The sequence below is a fragment of the Botryllus schlosseri genome, chromosome 13 (genome assembly GCF_051294905.1).
Source record: "Botryllus schlosseri isolate E-star chromosome 13, Bs_hap1, whole genome shotgun sequence".
Lineage (NCBI taxonomy): Eukaryota > Metazoa > Chordata > Ascidiacea > Stolidobranchia > Styelidae > Botryllus > Botryllus schlosseri.
Genome location: NC_137248.1, coordinates 24,124,257 through 24,142,485, shown reverse-complemented (window position 1 = coordinate 24,142,485; position 18,229 = coordinate 24,124,257). Strand labels below are relative to the sequence as shown.

Here is an 18,229-nt window from a genome sequence, read left to right as displayed (position 1 = left end):
AACAAACGGCAAGCGAGACCAGCAACACTTCAAGAAACGTTATTGTAAAGCACAAACCGGTGAAGCAGTTCTCCACGACCACAGTTACTGTGTACGTACCTCTCCTCAAAAGCTCATTCAACAGCAACGCCGTAGAGTGGTACAAATTAAAAAGGGGTTGCATGCTGCCAAAATGAGGACATGCCGCCTGAGGAAAAAAGTGAAAACTTTTGATGTGGTCATTGCATCTCTGAAAAAAAAAAAATTGATCAGCGATTTGTGTGGAAAAGTGATGTCACACAAATTCAGACGTCTACCAAGTGAGCTGTTACAGAGCATGAAGCTACAAGTTGGTGGAAGAGGAATCAAATACTCCGAAGAACTGCAATATTTTTGCAATGACGCTGCAGTATTATTCAGCTAAGGCATACAATTTTGTGCGTCAAAATTTTCAACTCGCTCTTCCCCATCCGAGTGTGATAAGGCGCGGGTATGGAAAACTTCCCGCTGAGCCTGGCTTTACTGGTATTGCGTTTTCTGCTATTTAGAGGATAAGTAGAGGCATCAACAACTCCTGTAATATGTTCCATAATGATGGATGAAATGTTGATCCGCAAACAGGTTTTATGGGATGGAAGAAGATATCGAGGATATGTAGACATGGGTACTGACTGCGAGGACGATGATTTTTTGCCACTGGCAAAAGATGTATTAGTTTTTGTGGCTGTTTGCGTCAATTCATCCTGGAAGATTTCGCTTGGATACTTTTTCATTAATGGTTTGACAGGATCGGAACGAGCAAATATGGTTGAAATTTGCATGAACAAGCTTAGCGAAACCGGTGCAACTGTTGCTTCATTGACATGCGACGGGCTTTCCTGCCAGTCCGCTATGCTTTCCTCATTGCGGGCAAACATATCGTCCAGGAACATTGAGTCTAGTTTTCCCGGTCCATATTTACCCAATCATCAAATCCAAGTAATTTTAGATACTCGTCAAATGCTCAAACTCATCAGAAACTGCCTAGCAGAATGGGTACGTTGCTGGATGGGCATTAGGGTTGTCCAAAATTTGGAAAATCTTACAAATCCCCCGTTGGGCATGGTCAGCAAATTTGGTCTATTAAATTGCAATTACGATCAGAATTGGTTCGGTTATTGTACCTCGTTCGCAGATATTAAGCGCTTACTTATCCCACATTTTACTTTCAGATCACCCTCAATTACGTCGAGGGTGACGTCAAGTCAATAACAATTATTTAATTTATTTTTATTTTGTTATGTTACTTATTTTAAATCATTCAAAACCTTGCGTTTCTCGTGACTGAAGCTAGTTTTTCTGAAAACGAAAGTTTGGGTACGAGACAGTACAGCGTGGTATTTCATGTGATCCCAGAAATAGTTGATCGAAAGCCAGGTTGTAATGCATCGTCTTGTAGGGAAGGAAGGTAGGCAGCAACTCCGTGATCCCAGAAAAAATGGTTGATCCGAAAACGCACCTGGTAGGAATGCTTCATCTAGCAGGCAAGGAAAGGTGGGTGGGTGTAGATTACCTCAGGTCGTTGCGTTACCTTGCTATCTTTTCATCGATGATTGATCTGATCAAATCAATGACGATAATAAACTCCGAGCGCAGATTGCTGTAACCAACAAACAAAAAACAAACAAACAAACAAATAGCGTCTATTTCAGTGAGCACTAGGCAATTCTACCCCGATCTAAATAAGGACTCATGCATTCATCTTGTTCCTCTCATTTAATGATATAAATATATTATTTCTCTCATTTGATCACCTCTGCAGAAATCGCTAACCCATATTGCTACACATAACTCACATATCCTCACTTTCACTTTATACGATTTATTTCGACTACTTTGACACAATGAATAAGTAGAATAACAATTAGATGCTATAAATTTGATTGTAGCTGTGCCTCTGTCATGTCACATGATGCTGAATTTTCCTCCGCCAGTGGTATTCATAGCCCCCACGTAGCTGGCAGCGACAGCATTGACATCAGCGCCATTGTAGTGAGATTTCGAATCGAGGCCAGGCCAGGGTGAGTCTGAGGCAGTCTCCGGTAATAACTTGAAGCTGGTGGTCATAGCCATAGATGCTTTTACTACCTATAGATACAGTACCTGGGAAATAACAACAAAACTGACATTATGCATTGCAATCATTTGATATAGCTTGGTAATTATTTATACTTGAGATGTGCCTGTTTGCTGGTTTTCAAGATTTGTAAGAATAGTAAATTACAGTGTGTGCTTGCAACAACAATAATTCGAGGACGCAGTACATGAAACTGAAGCTATGAGTAAAACGACAACATCAGCAAGCTCCCTCCGGATTAATGGCATCATATCCAAGAGAGAGAGATATGGTATTCTTTTTCGCCTGCACCATCGAGATGCTTTGACGACGGAGATGCGATACGGCCTTTATAGTAAGGTCATCTAGTCTGCACCCCCGGTTTTTTCTCCTCCATGCTACCCGTGATTGCTGAGCGCCTAGCAGGATAGCCGCGGATACCAGTTTTCGAGTCTTTGGTCTGACCCGGCCGGGGATCGAACCCACGACCTACCGATCGAGAAGCCGGGCGCACAACCATTACACTATCTCGCACTATCTCGCTGCAAATCAAATTGCCATACACAGTACCTGAAACTGAAGCTGTAGGTATAGAGAAGACTGCATTACCAAGCTCCCTTAGGATTACCGGTATCATATCCAAATCGAATTATCAATGCCATGACAATTGACTTATCCCGGTTATTGTGAAAACAGCACTCAAGGCCAGCAGGAATTTTCGAGTAGAAGCATATGTTTATTTACCTGGATACAACGAGTTAAGCAATCAGCATCAGGAATATATTTGCAAATGAATACATACGGTGACACATATATAACCTTATCTTGTCCGAACCATCGAAATCGATATGTCCAGGCCAAAGAGTAATCAAAACAGTCACATCAACCAACCACTTCTGCCTTGACTACCAGCTTAACGCGCAACTATCAACTTAACCCAAAGGTGGCGGCCAATCGATCACGCAGATATCGCGAGTAACGCACTCCGGTGTTTATATAGCTCAGTGGTGTACTTCAATGATTGTTTGTTTTCAAACGACTACGTCATATTGAAACCACAACCCGTAACATCATCTAATATCAATATGGTATCGTGTATATCAAATGATATTAATACAGTAGTACTGAAATGTGGCGCTATATTGATTTTAACGTTCTAATGATGTAACACGATATATTTGAATAACACCAGCAAAAAGTGACAGTGGCAACCGCAAGGTAGATTTTATTTAAAATAAAGTCACGTGAGACTCTGGTAATGTTGTTGTTGGACGGGCGCCGAAACAACGACAGCGCAGCCAGACAATTGCTTGCGTCAAAACTGTCATTTCAACCTATGTAATCCTGGAGCAGATATTCCATAAATGGGCAGATATATCCAGAATTCGTTTTGTTTGTAGTTGCAGGCCGTGACGCCGCTTGACTTCACAAAACTCTCACCAGCGTATTGCAGTTGCATTTAATGTATGTTCGGCACTTCTTAAATGCTATTAAGAACCATGTCATATAAATCCCCGATAATCACTATTGAACAGTGTTTCTAATGACCCCAGCTCAATGCGAATCATAGCCTAGGTTTGGGTGGATTCGGTGGGGTCACGGTGCTGCAACTGATGTCCGTCTTCGCTCCACCCTCAATGCAATGCAATTTGCATATAGTATACAATGTGATGCGCAAGAGATGAGACTCAATCACATTTAATGATTAGGTAGGATGATTTGCTAGCTACCTGTGGGACGTATATGACTGGTGAGAATTATTCGAAACAGTGTTGTGCATTGTGGATTATTGGCCATGGGGAACACTATGTAGATAAGAGTGCAGTGCAAAAGTGAGGCGGCTACATGAGTGATTTGATTCTGAATTGAGTATTGGTGATGTGTCTTCTAGTTTCACTTATTTCAATGTGATAACAGTGTGAATGATATGGAAAAATATGTAGGCTACCTTTATGCGACCGAAAATAATACAATGCCAGATTTTGTATTCTTTCATCCTACAATTCATCTCGCCCCACACGACTTGATTCATTAAAATCAACACTTGATTCAGATTCAATTAGGGTACTTAAATCGTTACCAAGCCGTAGTTTTCAGTACCGGTAGTGTATATTGCGGACTACTGTCACACTGATTTCGAAAATATATAACTAAGCTTCGTTGTTATGCAACTGAGCATGACGACATAGAACACTGTCAGCAGTTAGATGGAACACTGCCCAGGAATTTCATTCACTCGATTTGGGGAACTTCCATAGTGTTGGCTAGAGTAATATGTCCATTTTTAGAATCAGTGTGACATAAGCTTACAATTGAGATTATTTTTTTTTAATTGTGTGTTTTGGTCACCACCTATAATTACCAGGGTCTTATATCACTGAAGTACTGCATCTTTCAACAGACTGTGATTTGAGTATCTTCATCGCTGTTATGTTAGCTCGATACAATGTGTTTTCTATGGGCTCTGAATAAGTCCTGGGCATTTTAAGGACATGGCCTCGACTCACTGACCTGTGAATGTAGGCCTATAGGTTGGAATTAATAAAATGAAACCTAATTTGAATGTCAATGATGAAAAGATGGATGAAAGCCTTCAGCCGTATATAAAAAAGCAGAAAATCATTTGCATTCAAACCTGTTCATTTATCTACCTTTTGTATGTAGCATAAGCATGCTGTAGGCTATCCGTAGGCTGATGCAGATTCAAAATATCCACTGTAGCAATTGATTATTTTGTAGCAATTTCTGTCTCGGGACTGTTTAATTCGTCAAAATAGCAGCAGAGAAGGCTTGAACAATGATGCCAGTAATTGTGAAGCCGATTAGGACAAAAAATGCATGCATCGAGAACATACAAAATTATAATGCAACATTTTCTAGTCTGCATAATCTTGGATTAGTCAAGTAGAACAAATGTTGCTTCCAACTTGAATCTTATTGTTTTCGTATAGCAGAGCCTAGTTCAAATCTTGTTTGTAGCAATTGTTGTTAGCCTGTCAATTATATAGTCAGTTGTTTTCTTGCGATTCAATTTGTTTTTGTAAATAGATAATAGCTAGATAAAGAATTACTGGATATTAGCATTGTGGTGTTGCGTCAAAGTTATGAAATTTGTTTAGGCCTACTTGCTCCTGATGTTTTTTATCCCCAAATCGCAAGGGATGATTAAAGATTCAAAGCAAAACCCGATGTTTTCAATGTAGCCTATAGCTTAAATGCAGATACCGGTACAGTCGAGTACGTTCTGTTGAATTCAATATATTCCAGTAGGGCTCGCTTGAGGTCAAACAGCTCGTTTTATGGTAGCTCAACACTGGAAATTTCATCGTTTGTATATTCCTTCCGAAGAGCAAGTTGATTTAACATACTGATATAATGCCAATTTTGGTAGCACAAAGTGGTGGATTTTTCAAGGCATTGAAAATCGTGAATTATAGTACGCTAATAATTTATTGGCTCTTCTCTATCGATTTCTAGTCTATATCTTTTTGAGTGGATAATATTCACACTGACACATTTTATCACAATATTATCCTAGCACTGAAGCCCCATAAAATATTACAACTGGTGTTAATTCAAGATGTGGATCGGCTTTGTGTTATATACATCATATTTAATGTGATTCGTATGTTTTGTAGTTTGTACTATTGCCTGAAACGTAGGCTGCTCTTCTTGGAAAAAGTGTGAAATATAGGCGGTGGTCAATGGTCATTGGCCATATGTAGTATCAAAATCATTCCATTCCACTGTTCCACAATAATGAAGTCATTAGGCCCTATGGGCAACCTCATCAATCGCTGGAGTCATTACATGCAATGTGAGTAGTTCCTATCGCTCATTAGCTCATGGAAGATGAGATTGACATTGTCAACCTGTTCATTCTATTATTAGAGAAACCGTGTACCCTGAAATATCTTTGTATACAGTTTGCAGTATTAAGCCAAAAGTACATTTAAACTATAATTCCTTCCCGAGATGAGTTGTTTGAGTATTTTTCAGGCTGACTATAATGTTTCCATAAAGCATTGCCCCTTAAGTCACTCTTTTTAGTGACAAACCAGGCAATCCTACTCTTATAGTTTTGACTTGAGTCAAGTCATTTTCAATTCACTACGGAGTGCGACTCAGGGTCATAGTGTTAAGTCTCGAGTTACTGATAAATATCGAATTCAAGTCTGGTTCAATCCACTTTTGTGGAACTCTTGATGAAGGCTTGGCATTAATAATATTCTCATTTTCCTCACTTTAGCATGTTTATTCACACAAATAACTTGAGTTTCTGGGCCTATTGTTCAAGTATCAGCCTGATACATGCGACTTGACCAATTCATATAGAAAGTGGCAATTTATATAACTTGGTCATGCACAATGAGTCATGAGTTGGGCGATGTATTTACCTAAAATGAAAGATTTTGTGCTAAAAATGAATATTTTGATATTTTTGGACAATAAAAACCTAATTTTGACAAATTTTGCCCTCGTGTATGTAAAGTAGGCGTTTTCGCACATAATCTGAGAATTGCACTACTTTTCTTCATTTCTGGTATGCACTGTCTGTCGTTACAAAGTAGCTTGGCCTAAAAAAAATTTTGACTTGAAAATTGACAAATACTTCATTTTTACAAAATCTGGACCTATGAAGAATTCCAGTAGCTAGGCTACATTATGCATTATGGTACAAATAGTTGAGTCACTTGGAATATCGTAACACTACATCAACAATTTGTTTCATTTGACCGTTTATGATTCACAATGAGCAGACAATAATCCGTCTACCTGCAACGCTAGGCCTATAATGTCACAAATCAATCTCATTTTTACTGTTTGGACTTGAGTCAAGTCGGCGAGCAAGAGGGTTTAGTTCGAGTCTTAGTGTTGTGACTCGAGCCCAAGTCGTAGTTTTGACTGTTCAGTTTCGAGTTCGAGTCTTGTGAACCCACTTTTTACAACTCTGGTTAGTGATAGCGATTATCGAATGCTTTGCAATCATAATATAGCCTACTAGTTTTTCTCACTTTTAACAGGTTTTGGTCACATTCTCAAGTACCAGTAGTACTAATAAACGTAATACCAATAGTATGGTTCCTTTACTATTCTTCCATATTACAGCGAAATGTTGTCTCGAGTCTTGTGACTTGGTCCGAGTCATGTGCAATGACTCAAGTAAAAGTCGCGTCAATACACAGTATGACTCAAGTTGAGTCGAGTCAGTTTTCGCATTTTGAAAATAATATTTTCATACTATGGCATTTAACTGATGAACCGGTGCATGACACGGCATCAACTCGGAGATTTCTCCATAACGCCAGTGTCCGACATATTATGTGATGTTGTAAACGGAAAATTACATCCATTTTTACAGCATGGCTATATATCGTAAAAACGACGTTAAGGATTTGCTGCGGCAGGAGTACGTCTTACTACTAGGAGACTCCGTTCAAAGGAGTATTTATAAAGATATGGTGGTGCTCAGCCAAGGAAATAGATTTCTCAGCCACAGAGAACTAAAAACCAAAGGAGAGCCGACATTTTGTGGCGATAAGCTCGTAAAAAGGAGCGAGCTCACCAATGGTATACATTATCGTGAGGAACGCGAATACGTCACCAAAGATTTGCACCTCAAGTTTTGTTTCTTGACAAAAATATACAACGACTATGTCGAATCTATATTGAACTCCATACAGGATGGAACCTCTCCCAAGCCAGACGTACTTGTGCTCAATTCATGTCTATGGGATATTACTCGATACGGACCCAACTCGATGGCTAGTTATCAGGAAAATCTTCAGAAGCTGTGTACTAGGTTACAAGAAATACTCCCGACCACCACTCTGGTGCTATGGAGAACCACATTACCAGTGAGTGAGGATGTGAGAGGCGGATTCATGACAAAGGACGCTGAATATCGCAAAGATATGTTGCGATTGGACGTGATGAGGGCCAATTATTTTGCATATAACATCATGAACAAGTTTAGCTATGACGTCGCTGATTTGTATTATCACTTTCAATTCCAATTGCATCGACAAGCCAGAGATGGCGTGCATTGGAATATGTACGCACACCGCCGCGTTACCAATATATTGCTATCACATATCGCTAATGCGTGGGATGTACCAGATCCAGTTTTGCCGTGGCATAATAATTCAAAGATCAATTTCAATGAAAGCGACGTTATGTTTAATAGAACAAATGTACTCTGCGAGGCATATGGGCATTTGGATTCGACAAAAAAAGTAATATCACCAATCCGGGCACCATCCCGGAAAAAGCCAACCGACCATCAATCGGCAGGTATCTTGTACTCTGATGTCTATACGGTGCCAGACGACATCCATGTTGAAGAAGAATATGAAATCCTGAATCCCAAGCTTTCAGAAAGTAGCAAGGTCATGTTGCCCAGTGCTCCCTATCCCGATAAGGACGCTGGGCCGTCATCCAGTGGCCCACTGCGCTTGCGACGCAACAGAATCAGCACTACCGGTTATAAACAACCTGGCAGGGCATCGAAGATGATAAAGGAGCGACTTCGTAAAGAAAGAGAAAGTGAAATTGCTAGGCTTGGTCAACGTGACGCTAATCACCTGGAGAGGTTTGATAAACCAATGGTTGGAAGATGGGTGCGTTCTCACCTCGTCCGAAACAGACAAAGGTACTATTATTGAATATGTCGTCGGCGATGCAGAACGGGCCTTATATTCTTGTGGTCGCATAGAAGTTGCGTATTTATACTTTCCACATAATTGGTCATGTTTTAACTTACACAAGTTGAATGATACTTGTCACTCGAATCGCTCAGGTACCGTATTTTGCCCAATGCCCAGTCCTTGCCACCATATGGCAGACTTGGGCAACTAGAAACTGTTAAGCGTTTACTAATTAGATTAGAATTACAGCTATAAAGTTTTTTCCAGAGTAGCTTAAAATTGGAATAAGAGCTGCAAATGATATTAGAATTGGAATTACTGAATTCATGAAAACTTGAACATTAAATCAATTTATGTAACTATCAAACCATAGTTCATGAGAGTAGCAAATGCCTTTACAGAAAGCTTGGCCCTTTTCGCGCTATAGCCTACAGCTCTCCTGTAGCATTTTGAGGAAAAACCAGAAATTTGATTAGAATTCAAGCATAGAGTATATCATAGATTAGGATTAGAGCAAAGAAATATTTCACAAATTAAATTGGTGAAATTTCGCTGTAATTAATCTAATTAGAAAACTAGAATTATCTAGTTGTCCAAGTCTGCCGTATGGAAGTTGTAACATATTGCCGAGTTCAATTGGTGTCTGATACTGTTCCTGTTGTAATGGCCTATCTTATGATATGCTAGATTTCGTTCAATACTCTCTTACGGTTCATGTTATTATGGCCTGTCTTTTAATATGCTAGATTATGTTCCATATAGTCCAAGGTTCCAAAAACAATGGCCTGTCATTTGATATGCTTGATTTCGTTCAATATACTCCAATCAAGGAGATTTTGTAAACGCACAGCATCGTTTGTGCCAATTTTGATATGATACTGATTGCTGTACTGGACAGTTGCCTGACATTCGCCCATGCTACACAGTGAACAGAGACAGTTAGGTATGGTACGTTTCCCAAAAACTAATTTATCTTGAACCCACCTGCACAGCTGTTGCATGTTCACATGTCCAGTTGTCCCAGACCTTAACAGCAAATTTCTAGCCAATGTGTTTTAAGGCGCTCTTGGAAGTAGAGAACTTCAATATGCAATTAAAAATTTATTCATTGAAGTTAGAACTTTGTATATCAACAGTCTTATCACCAATGGATGACTACACAGGCAGAATATTGAAAATTCTAAGCCTGTGACATCATAATTATTGATAAAATTGTTGATACAGTATGCAGAGTTCTTTTAAACTATTATGGTTCAATCCAATGCGAATATATAATTCACATATGTGCCTGATGTGTGTTGTTGTGGGTGTCCCTGTGAGGTTTTAGATTTGCAGTGTAAATTGGCATTCAATTGTGCGCTCGACATACTTGTATTGTTCTTACGTTTCTTTTCATTGCATGAGATTTGGTGACGTGCGACGTTGTTATGATCATGTTCTTTATTTCATTGAGATGTGTATCCTGTCTATCTCCATATTTTTCGATGTCTTTGGTTCTGCAGCATGGCGACATTATGGTGAACAGTGGATGCCTTATCTTTGTCAATTCAACGGCAGCATGTATTATGAAACTGTGAATTTTCTTTGAACCAATTTCTTTCTTGCTTGCTACACACCATTTTGCAGTGCAGTGTCTGCCGTGAACTGACATTGAAACTAATTGCACACCGCACAAGCCAGACTTGGACAACTGCAAAATTTTAACTTTTCCAAATTAGAATGATAGCTAGAGTTTGTTTTCTTAATTAGAATTATAGTCACACTTTTGCCAAATTATGCAGTTCATGTCAAACCAGAGCTCATTCTCCTGAGCATGAGAAAGGCAAATGTCTGTGACAGAAAGTTAGGCTTGTTTCACACTAATTGTTTAGTTGTCCAGGTCTGGCAACTGCTATGCACTGTGAACAACACTGTTGATATTGTTAATTGAAGTGCAATGCTGAAAAGAGGCCGTTCATCTGACGCAGGATACAATGATTGCAGCTGTGAATTTGTGAAATTGATTTGGTCTTGTGAAAAAGCGGAATAAACAGATACCTATTCGATTTCGGTGTGGGACTGACGTTAGACTGTGTCGTAGTTTCAATGAGTACAAAATGTCTATATATTTGGCGGTTCATCACAGGGGTGGGCAAACTTTTTAGCTTGCTAGCCGCGTTCAATATCTTCATCGATTCGCGGGCCGCACTATATAAAATTGGGATTATAAACCAGAACGCAATATTGGTATTTAATTATAGTGTCAGTGAGGATATGTAATTAATCAGTGACGTGCGTGGAACTCATGGCTGGTGAGACACTGATCCCCCCTTTTCAATTTTTCCGTCATGAATTATTCAGTTATTCAACACAGATTTCTCAACAAAAAGAATGAAGGAAAAACTTGAATATAGTTTATTTGAGGTAGATTCCACACGACACACATACCTAGTATAGCAAACCACATGTCCTATCGGCTTTTCACGTCCTAGATGAGATTTCAAGATGATATTTGAGATAATTATAATGGCATTATCAAGAGATATTCTGTTATATCCATGTTGGAATTTGGCGAGCAGCCTTGCTGACACTGAAATGGATGATGCATATTGTATGACGCTGACCCAGCAAACACAAGATGTATATATTACATCTCTCACGGCTTTAAAATATATCTACTGGATATAAAATCTCCTCATCAATTATATCATCTTTCATAGAACGTGATGCTATAGCTGACCCTGAACCCTCGTTGGTTACCGCCTTATCCGGTTCTCTAATACCCCTGACGAGAGTCAGCTGAAAATATTTGGGTTCATTTCAATATGTAATATATTATTCAAAAAAAAAATCAACACTTGAACAAAGAAGTAAAAAAACAGTTTGCAAGACCTCAAATCACATGGAATAAAAAGCAAATGAAGAACATGGTCAGTAAATATCGGAATTGCCAGACTCCATGAAGGCAGGCTTGCATCTTTCTTCTTTATCATCAACCTGTAACATGAATGAGTGGATTACTGCAATAGATTATCACAGTAAAACAAAAGGCGATAGGCCTATTTATGTTGGTTAACAGGAAAATTGGGATGGTCTTGATTCACATTCACCAAAAGATTTCCATTCCGCTTTCCCTGTTGTATGAGCCTGGAGTCAAACAGAAGGTACTAGCTTACCTTAGTGGTTAGCGCAGAATGAACAATAATTTTTGATACTCGTTCTGCGTAACATCCATACCAATAATGCCTTTCCTGTGATAGACATGTCTGCTTCTGCAGAATAACTTCAGCACGAGCTCCTAGCTAGCAATGACGAGGGTGGTCGTGATATGTTCATTAAAATCTTATCAATTTTGTTTCAATCATACCCAAAGGTCATCAAGGGGGACGCGTCGAAAAAATTTTGAAAACCACTGGTTTAGTTATTCGTCAGAATGGAGCTACATACAAAGGCTGTTTCTTGCCATATTACAAGATATGACGAGGTGCAATCCTTACAAGTAGGGCGACTTTTTTGACAGGTTAAAAAGTTAAAATTTTGTCAAAATTGTAGCGTTAAGTAAAAAAATTGGTCAAAATACTTTATAAAGTACAATTTTTTTGCAACCGGCATTTTGTTTGTATCGTATATGTTTGCACTGTCGGTGAACTTATCATTTGGCGTTTTACAGATTGTAGCCTACTTTGTTGACGGCCCATCGTCTGCTCATTGTGAATCGTATAACGGTCAAACGAAAGAAATAGGTTGACATGGTGTTATGCTCAACGTACCCAAATATCCTAACTGAAGCAAGACTGCGTGTTCTCATTGTCAGAATGGAGCAGAACGGTTTGTCACCAGCAGTGTACGCACAACCTCAGTATTGTCAGCCAACAACTGCTGTTGAACGTTATTTTTTCATTCTTGGCAAGCTACTTAGTGAGGACCGACACTTTCTACCCAAGAATGTGGGAAAGTGTATTTCGTTGTACTAAAATAAATTGTAATTATTTCTACCATAATACGTAACTTACCTACTGGAATTCTACATGGGGTCGTTAAAATAAATTTTTTTCATGTACAAATTTGTCAGTTTTCAAGTAAAAGTTTTTCAGGCCAAACTACTTCGTAATGACAGGCAGTTCCAACCATAAACGAAGATAAGTAGTACGATTCTAACAAACGAAAACACCGAAATTACATATATGAGGTCAAAATTTTGTCCAAATTAGGTTATTTAAGGTAAAAAAATGTCAAAATTCTGATTTAGATCGAAATCTCCTGATTTTTAGGTAAAAAAAGATCGCCCTAGTTATAGGCAATCATATAGCGGTTTTAATCAGATGAACAAATGACTGTCAAGGTCACTATGACCTCACCTGAAAGATGTCGCAGTCCGGCGCAATTCGTCATTTTGAACGTGACATGGATGCACGGAAATATGGCGTCTGTATCTTCTCTTCTTTCCTCCCCTATAATAACAATATCAATATACACAGTTGACTAGATACATAAATCACACTGATCTGTCAGAAATGAATGATGTAGCGAGTCCTCGCTACAATGTTACTTCACTAAACATTGCGACGGACGATGGCAACACAGTTCCATATACTAGATTTGCTTACAGGAACTCATTACTATGTAGCATCCTTGAATTAGTCGGCGGTAAATTGCATCATTGATATGTGTCTGTTGATAGCGTTGTGCAGTCGGTCACAAATTTCAACAACACTCTATATTACGGAACCTTCCCAATATAATTTAATGTGAAAAGTTTATCGCTTTCATTGGGATAGAAGTTTGAGTAAGATAATATGTAATCAATTACATCTTTCACGGCTTACATGAGCCTTTTCTCTAAGCATTCAAATAATTTCAACTTGCGTCATCCTGAAGTTCGCATCCTCCACCGTCTTTTGTGGAAGATCCGAGAAAGAGAACGATTTCAAACCAATACTGTTGAGGGAGACTCGCAAATTTTGGGGACGATTTCCGGCACAAAAATGTCTAATGCTGTCGCGTTGATATTCAAAAACCTTCTTCGCAAGTTCGGCTTCTGCTGTGGTGCGAGGTACATCACAGTTCTGATCTGTTTGGAGTAGCAGCCCAGTCGGAGAGTATACTGAAAGTCATTAATCAAAAACTGCACTTGTACTGGACCGACATTCTGACTTCACTCACGGGATCACAGTTTCCATGGATGTCGTTAATTGCCGTTTGGAAGTAGCTGGAAGAAAATAATCACATCACACACACATCATTCAAGACATTATTCAAAAAGTCCATTGCACAAAGTCAATGAACGCGACATGATAACAAACTAGTTCATACGAGATTTTGTGAGGATTCGAAATCACAAAACTCTTTACTCCTTACCTCAAATTCGTCGTGCGATTTTGCCGAAAGCACGTTGACATAATGTTTTCAATATTTATCTTCTTTTGGAGGGGAGGGGTGGTGGTGCTGTTGGCAATGGGGTTGTGACAATTTATGAATAAAGGACATCCAAAAATTTCATGGCATCTTCATCGCTCCAGCGAGCCTCATTCGGGTGTTGAGAGGCGGCGAATCGGTAGTTTTGGTGAAAGCTGTTGCATTGCTGTAAAATAATGAATGATGTAACAAATACCGACTTTTAACAACAGCAATCAACAGCGTTGCAATGACTCGAGTCAGACTCAAGTCGCGATTTTTTGGCGACTCGGCTTGACTCGAGTCTTTTTCTGAAAAATGATTCGACTCGAGTCCTTGCGCATGACTCGGACCAAGTCATATGACTCGAGACTGGGTCTACCAAGACAGGCATTTCATTGTAATTTCCAAGGATAGTAAAGTTATCACACTATTGTCCTTTCGTCTATCAGTACTGGTACTTGAAAATGCTACCAAAATGAGGAAAATTAGTATAGGCTATTATGAATGCGCAGCTATCGATATCACCGAGCAGAGTTGTAAAAAGTGGGTTTCACATGACATTATCTCGGAGTTGATCAGTCAACACAATGACTTGGACTCGGACTCGACACTCTACTCCGTGACTTGGACTCGGCGGTGAATTGAAAATGACTCGACTCGAGTCAAAACTATAAAGTGAGATTGACTTGTGACTCGGAACCTCGTGAATTGGCTACAATCCTGGTAATCAACTTCAAATTAATTCAGCGTTAAAAAATCAATGCCACTAGTGTAGAACACTACTTATCTCAACATTTGCAAGCAAAATGCCTGTGAGAGTCGAAAGAAGTTGATTGATTTTCCATTTGTTTTTGTTTTTAAATTCAAAAAGATGACAACAATGATCGTTTCTAAACTTAGAAAATCATGTCACATCTCGTCATGCCATCTTACAGATGTATCAACATTTAGATATTTTATTCAGTTCTGACTCTAGTGTGGTGTCTGATAAAATCATAGCTAGCCGTTGTATAGCAATGAACATACCCAGTTTAACGAAGTATATTGGTATAACGCCATCTTAATAATAGTCAATAAGGAGTTGGTAAACCTTACTTAATTCCCTGAACTGATAATACCTTTGTGAGTCGTATAATTTGTCGTACGATAAATCGTACGATGTTTGGTGGATGTAATCTGTTGTGGTTATGATATAGGTACGGATGTAATACAGCGTACATATACATTCATGATTATTAGCTGATTCGGAAGTCGATATACATTCATGGTTATTTTCGATGATTCGGAAGTCGATAGACATTCATAAGTATTTCGCTGGTTGGGTGGAGATATATTGCATTTTTGAACCGTACGTGATATTCAATAAAGTTACAAGCCGGGGAGACGGAAACAAAAATATATTCGTCAGTGTGATCCATCGAATACGTGTGCAATAGACAGGCTTCGTGGTACGTCAGCCAACCAGGTCGTACGCCGTGGTTACGCCGGTCTGTCGAACGGAAGAAGAAACACGCAGCGAATTGTAAACGCAACCTTCTGGGAGTCAATAATATATCTTGGAGTCAGATATACAATTATACAACTACAAACGTTCGCTCTGCGTTAAACCCAGCTATGCAATATAATGCTGATATTATAAACCAAAGATGACCAGAGGTTGCTGAGATGGGATGTCAGATGGCTATCAGAAGTTGGTTGTGGGATAAGCAAACTGAAACTGGAGAGTTATTGCCATTTTACGGATGATATTATTAATAATGATCTAATAATTTATGGAGCGCCAAATATAACAATATATCATTACTACACTATGGCGCTGTACACAAGAGGCAAAAAAATATAAAAGTAATCAATATGAATAACAGACCGAGTGCATAGTTGTCTGGCAGAATGAACACTACTGTGGTTCGAACGCTCGTGTCAATAAAAAGGTTTTGATTTTGCGCTTGAAAACACATTTTGTGTCAGATAGTCTGATACATACTGGAAGATTGATCCACATAATGCAGGGGTAACTCAAGTTGCGTCGCCGGCCGGATGCAAGCCTTCCAATCGCTCGCGTGCCGGACCAGTCAAATTGTTCCAACACGTTATCTCAAAATTCATACGTGTTGTGCACTTGAATACTCAATCATCTATCCTCTATTGATCATAGGGTCCTATTCTATCAATACAGCTATATAAACTGCTAAAACAGAAACTCTAGCAACAGAATACTTTGGTATATCGCTATGATTGCTTTGTTTTAGTCGTATCTGGCAACAATCCTGTGTATGCTTTGCGAGGAAACCTGAGATTTAACTTTAAATGCAGACTTTGAAGTTATTTCATTGTTATTACATCGCGATTCGGGTTTTCTGCCACCGTGATTGGATGCTCTTTGTCCATGTAGGCTGGCTTGAGTCTGTCTGCCGAAACAAGTTCTTCGCGCAAGCCAATCCTCAGTCTGAAAACCTTCTCTCCTGAGGAGTTTACTTCATATGGTCCGTCGTAGGCCTTGTCAGCGGGTGCCCATGTGCGCCTCTTCGCACGAAAATGAATTTACTGTTTGATAAGTCTGAATTCACACGAGCTGACGTGTTTCCATGAGACGAGGTACGGGTCGAGCGCAAACTTCCGACAGCTTCTGGAAGGCGGTTAAGCAGTGGATTGTAGTTTGTAATGGTCTCAGGCTTGGTCATGAAATCTGCTGGCACTGCTATTGTCTGACCGTACACAAGCTCCGCTTTGGGTGTGGTTCGTAGCCCAAGTAAGACCCATGGCAGTTCGTCTACTCACACTGGATGCGTGCATCGAAAACGCAAAGCAGCCTTCATAGAACGGTAGAAGCGTTCCATCAGTCCGTTGGCTTGTGGATGGTACAAAGTGGTTTTGTGACGTTTGGTGCCGAGAAGTTCACAAACTGTGTCCCATAGTCTGGAAGTGAACTGAGACCCTCGGTCAGATAACATATCCGCCAGAACGTCAAATGTCGCCATCCAATTATACATCAGTGCGAGGGTACATACGGCGGCGGAAATCGGTATGGCTTCGGGCCACCTGGTGTACCTATCGACTATTGTAAGGAGATACGTGTATCCCCACGAGTGAGGCAGGGGGCCTACGAGGTCGATGTTTAGATGACTGAAGCGCTTTTCCGGAACTTGAAACGTTTCATGAGCAGTTTTTGTGTGTTGGATGACCTAGACATTTGGCAGGCGATGCAAGATCTGCTCCACTGGTTTCGTCTTTCGCAAGATCCTTCCGCACATATTTGGCGCTAACCAAATTCTTGGTGGTTCTACTGCCAAGAGAGCGTCGAAAACCCGTCGTTGCCAAGATGGTGGAACCACCGGCCTGAGTGTCCCAGTGCTGACATCACAAAGCAAGGTGGACCGCCCACCCTCAAATGGAATCCTCTGTAACTCGAGGCTGGTATCGCGTAGATCAAGGTCCGTTTGTTCTTGTGCCATCGCTTGGAATTCAAGCCTGTCGTCAATAGCGTTGGCGGTAGCACGCGACAGTGTGTCCGTTACCGAGTTGGTTTTCCTGGAAACGTGTATAATAATAATAATAATAATATAATAATATATAGAGCGCCGAATATAACAATATATCATTACTACACTAGGGCACTGTACACAAGAGGCAATGAAATATAAAAGTAAATGATCTGATCAAATCAATAACGATAATAAACTCCGAGCGCAGATTGCTGTAACCAACATAGCGTCAATTTCAGTGAGCACTAGGCAATTCTACCCCGATCTAAATAAGGACTCATTCATTCATCTTGTTTCTCTCATTTAATGATATAAATATATTATTTCTCTCATTTGATAACCTCTGCAGAAATCGCCAACCCATATTGCTACACATAACTCACATATCCTCACTTTCACTTTCTACGATTTATTTCGACTACTTTGACGCAATGGATAAGTAGAATAACAATTAGATGGTATAAATTTGATTGTAGCTGTGCCTCTGTCATGTCACATGATGCTGAATTTTCCGCCGCCAGTGGTATTCATAGCCCCCACGTAGCTGGCAGCGACAGCATTGACATCAGCGCCATTGTAGTGACATTTCGAATCGAGGCCAGGGTGAATCTGAGGCAGTCTCCGGTAATAACTTGAAGCTGGTGGTCATA

The 18,229-nt window shown here is 39.8% G+C and overlaps 1 protein-coding gene and 1 long non-coding RNA gene across 2 annotated transcripts; one reads left to right on the top strand and one right to left on the bottom strand.

The window, feature by feature from the left end:
• The first annotated feature begins 6,616 nt into the window (after positions 1 to 6,616).
• On the top strand, positions 6,617 to 10,766 carry LOC145453923 (PC-esterase domain-containing protein 1A-like). The gene has a single exon (XM_080331888.1). The coding sequence runs from the start codon at positions 7,438 to 7,440 to the stop codon at positions 8,737 to 8,739; it is 1,302 nt and encodes a 433-aa protein (XP_080188014.1). The 5' UTR covers positions 6,617 to 7,437; the 3' UTR covers positions 8,740 to 10,766.
• A 2,669-nt stretch (positions 10,767 to 13,435) lies between these two features.
• LOC145453924 (uncharacterized) lies at positions 13,436 to 17,738 on the bottom strand. Its single transcript, XR_013919974.1, has 2 exons — positions 16,438 to 17,738; positions 13,436 to 14,281 (listed from the first exon to the last, which is right to left on the bottom strand). It is a non-coding gene; the product is annotated as an uncharacterized LOC145453924 (long non-coding RNA).
• Positions 17,739 to 18,229: the final 491 nt, after the last annotated feature.

Coding starts and splice junctions, on each gene's coding strand:
- LOC145453923 (XM_080331888.1), top strand. CDS start 7,438: ATGGCTATATATCGTAAAAACGACGTTAAGGATTTGCTGCGGCAGGAG.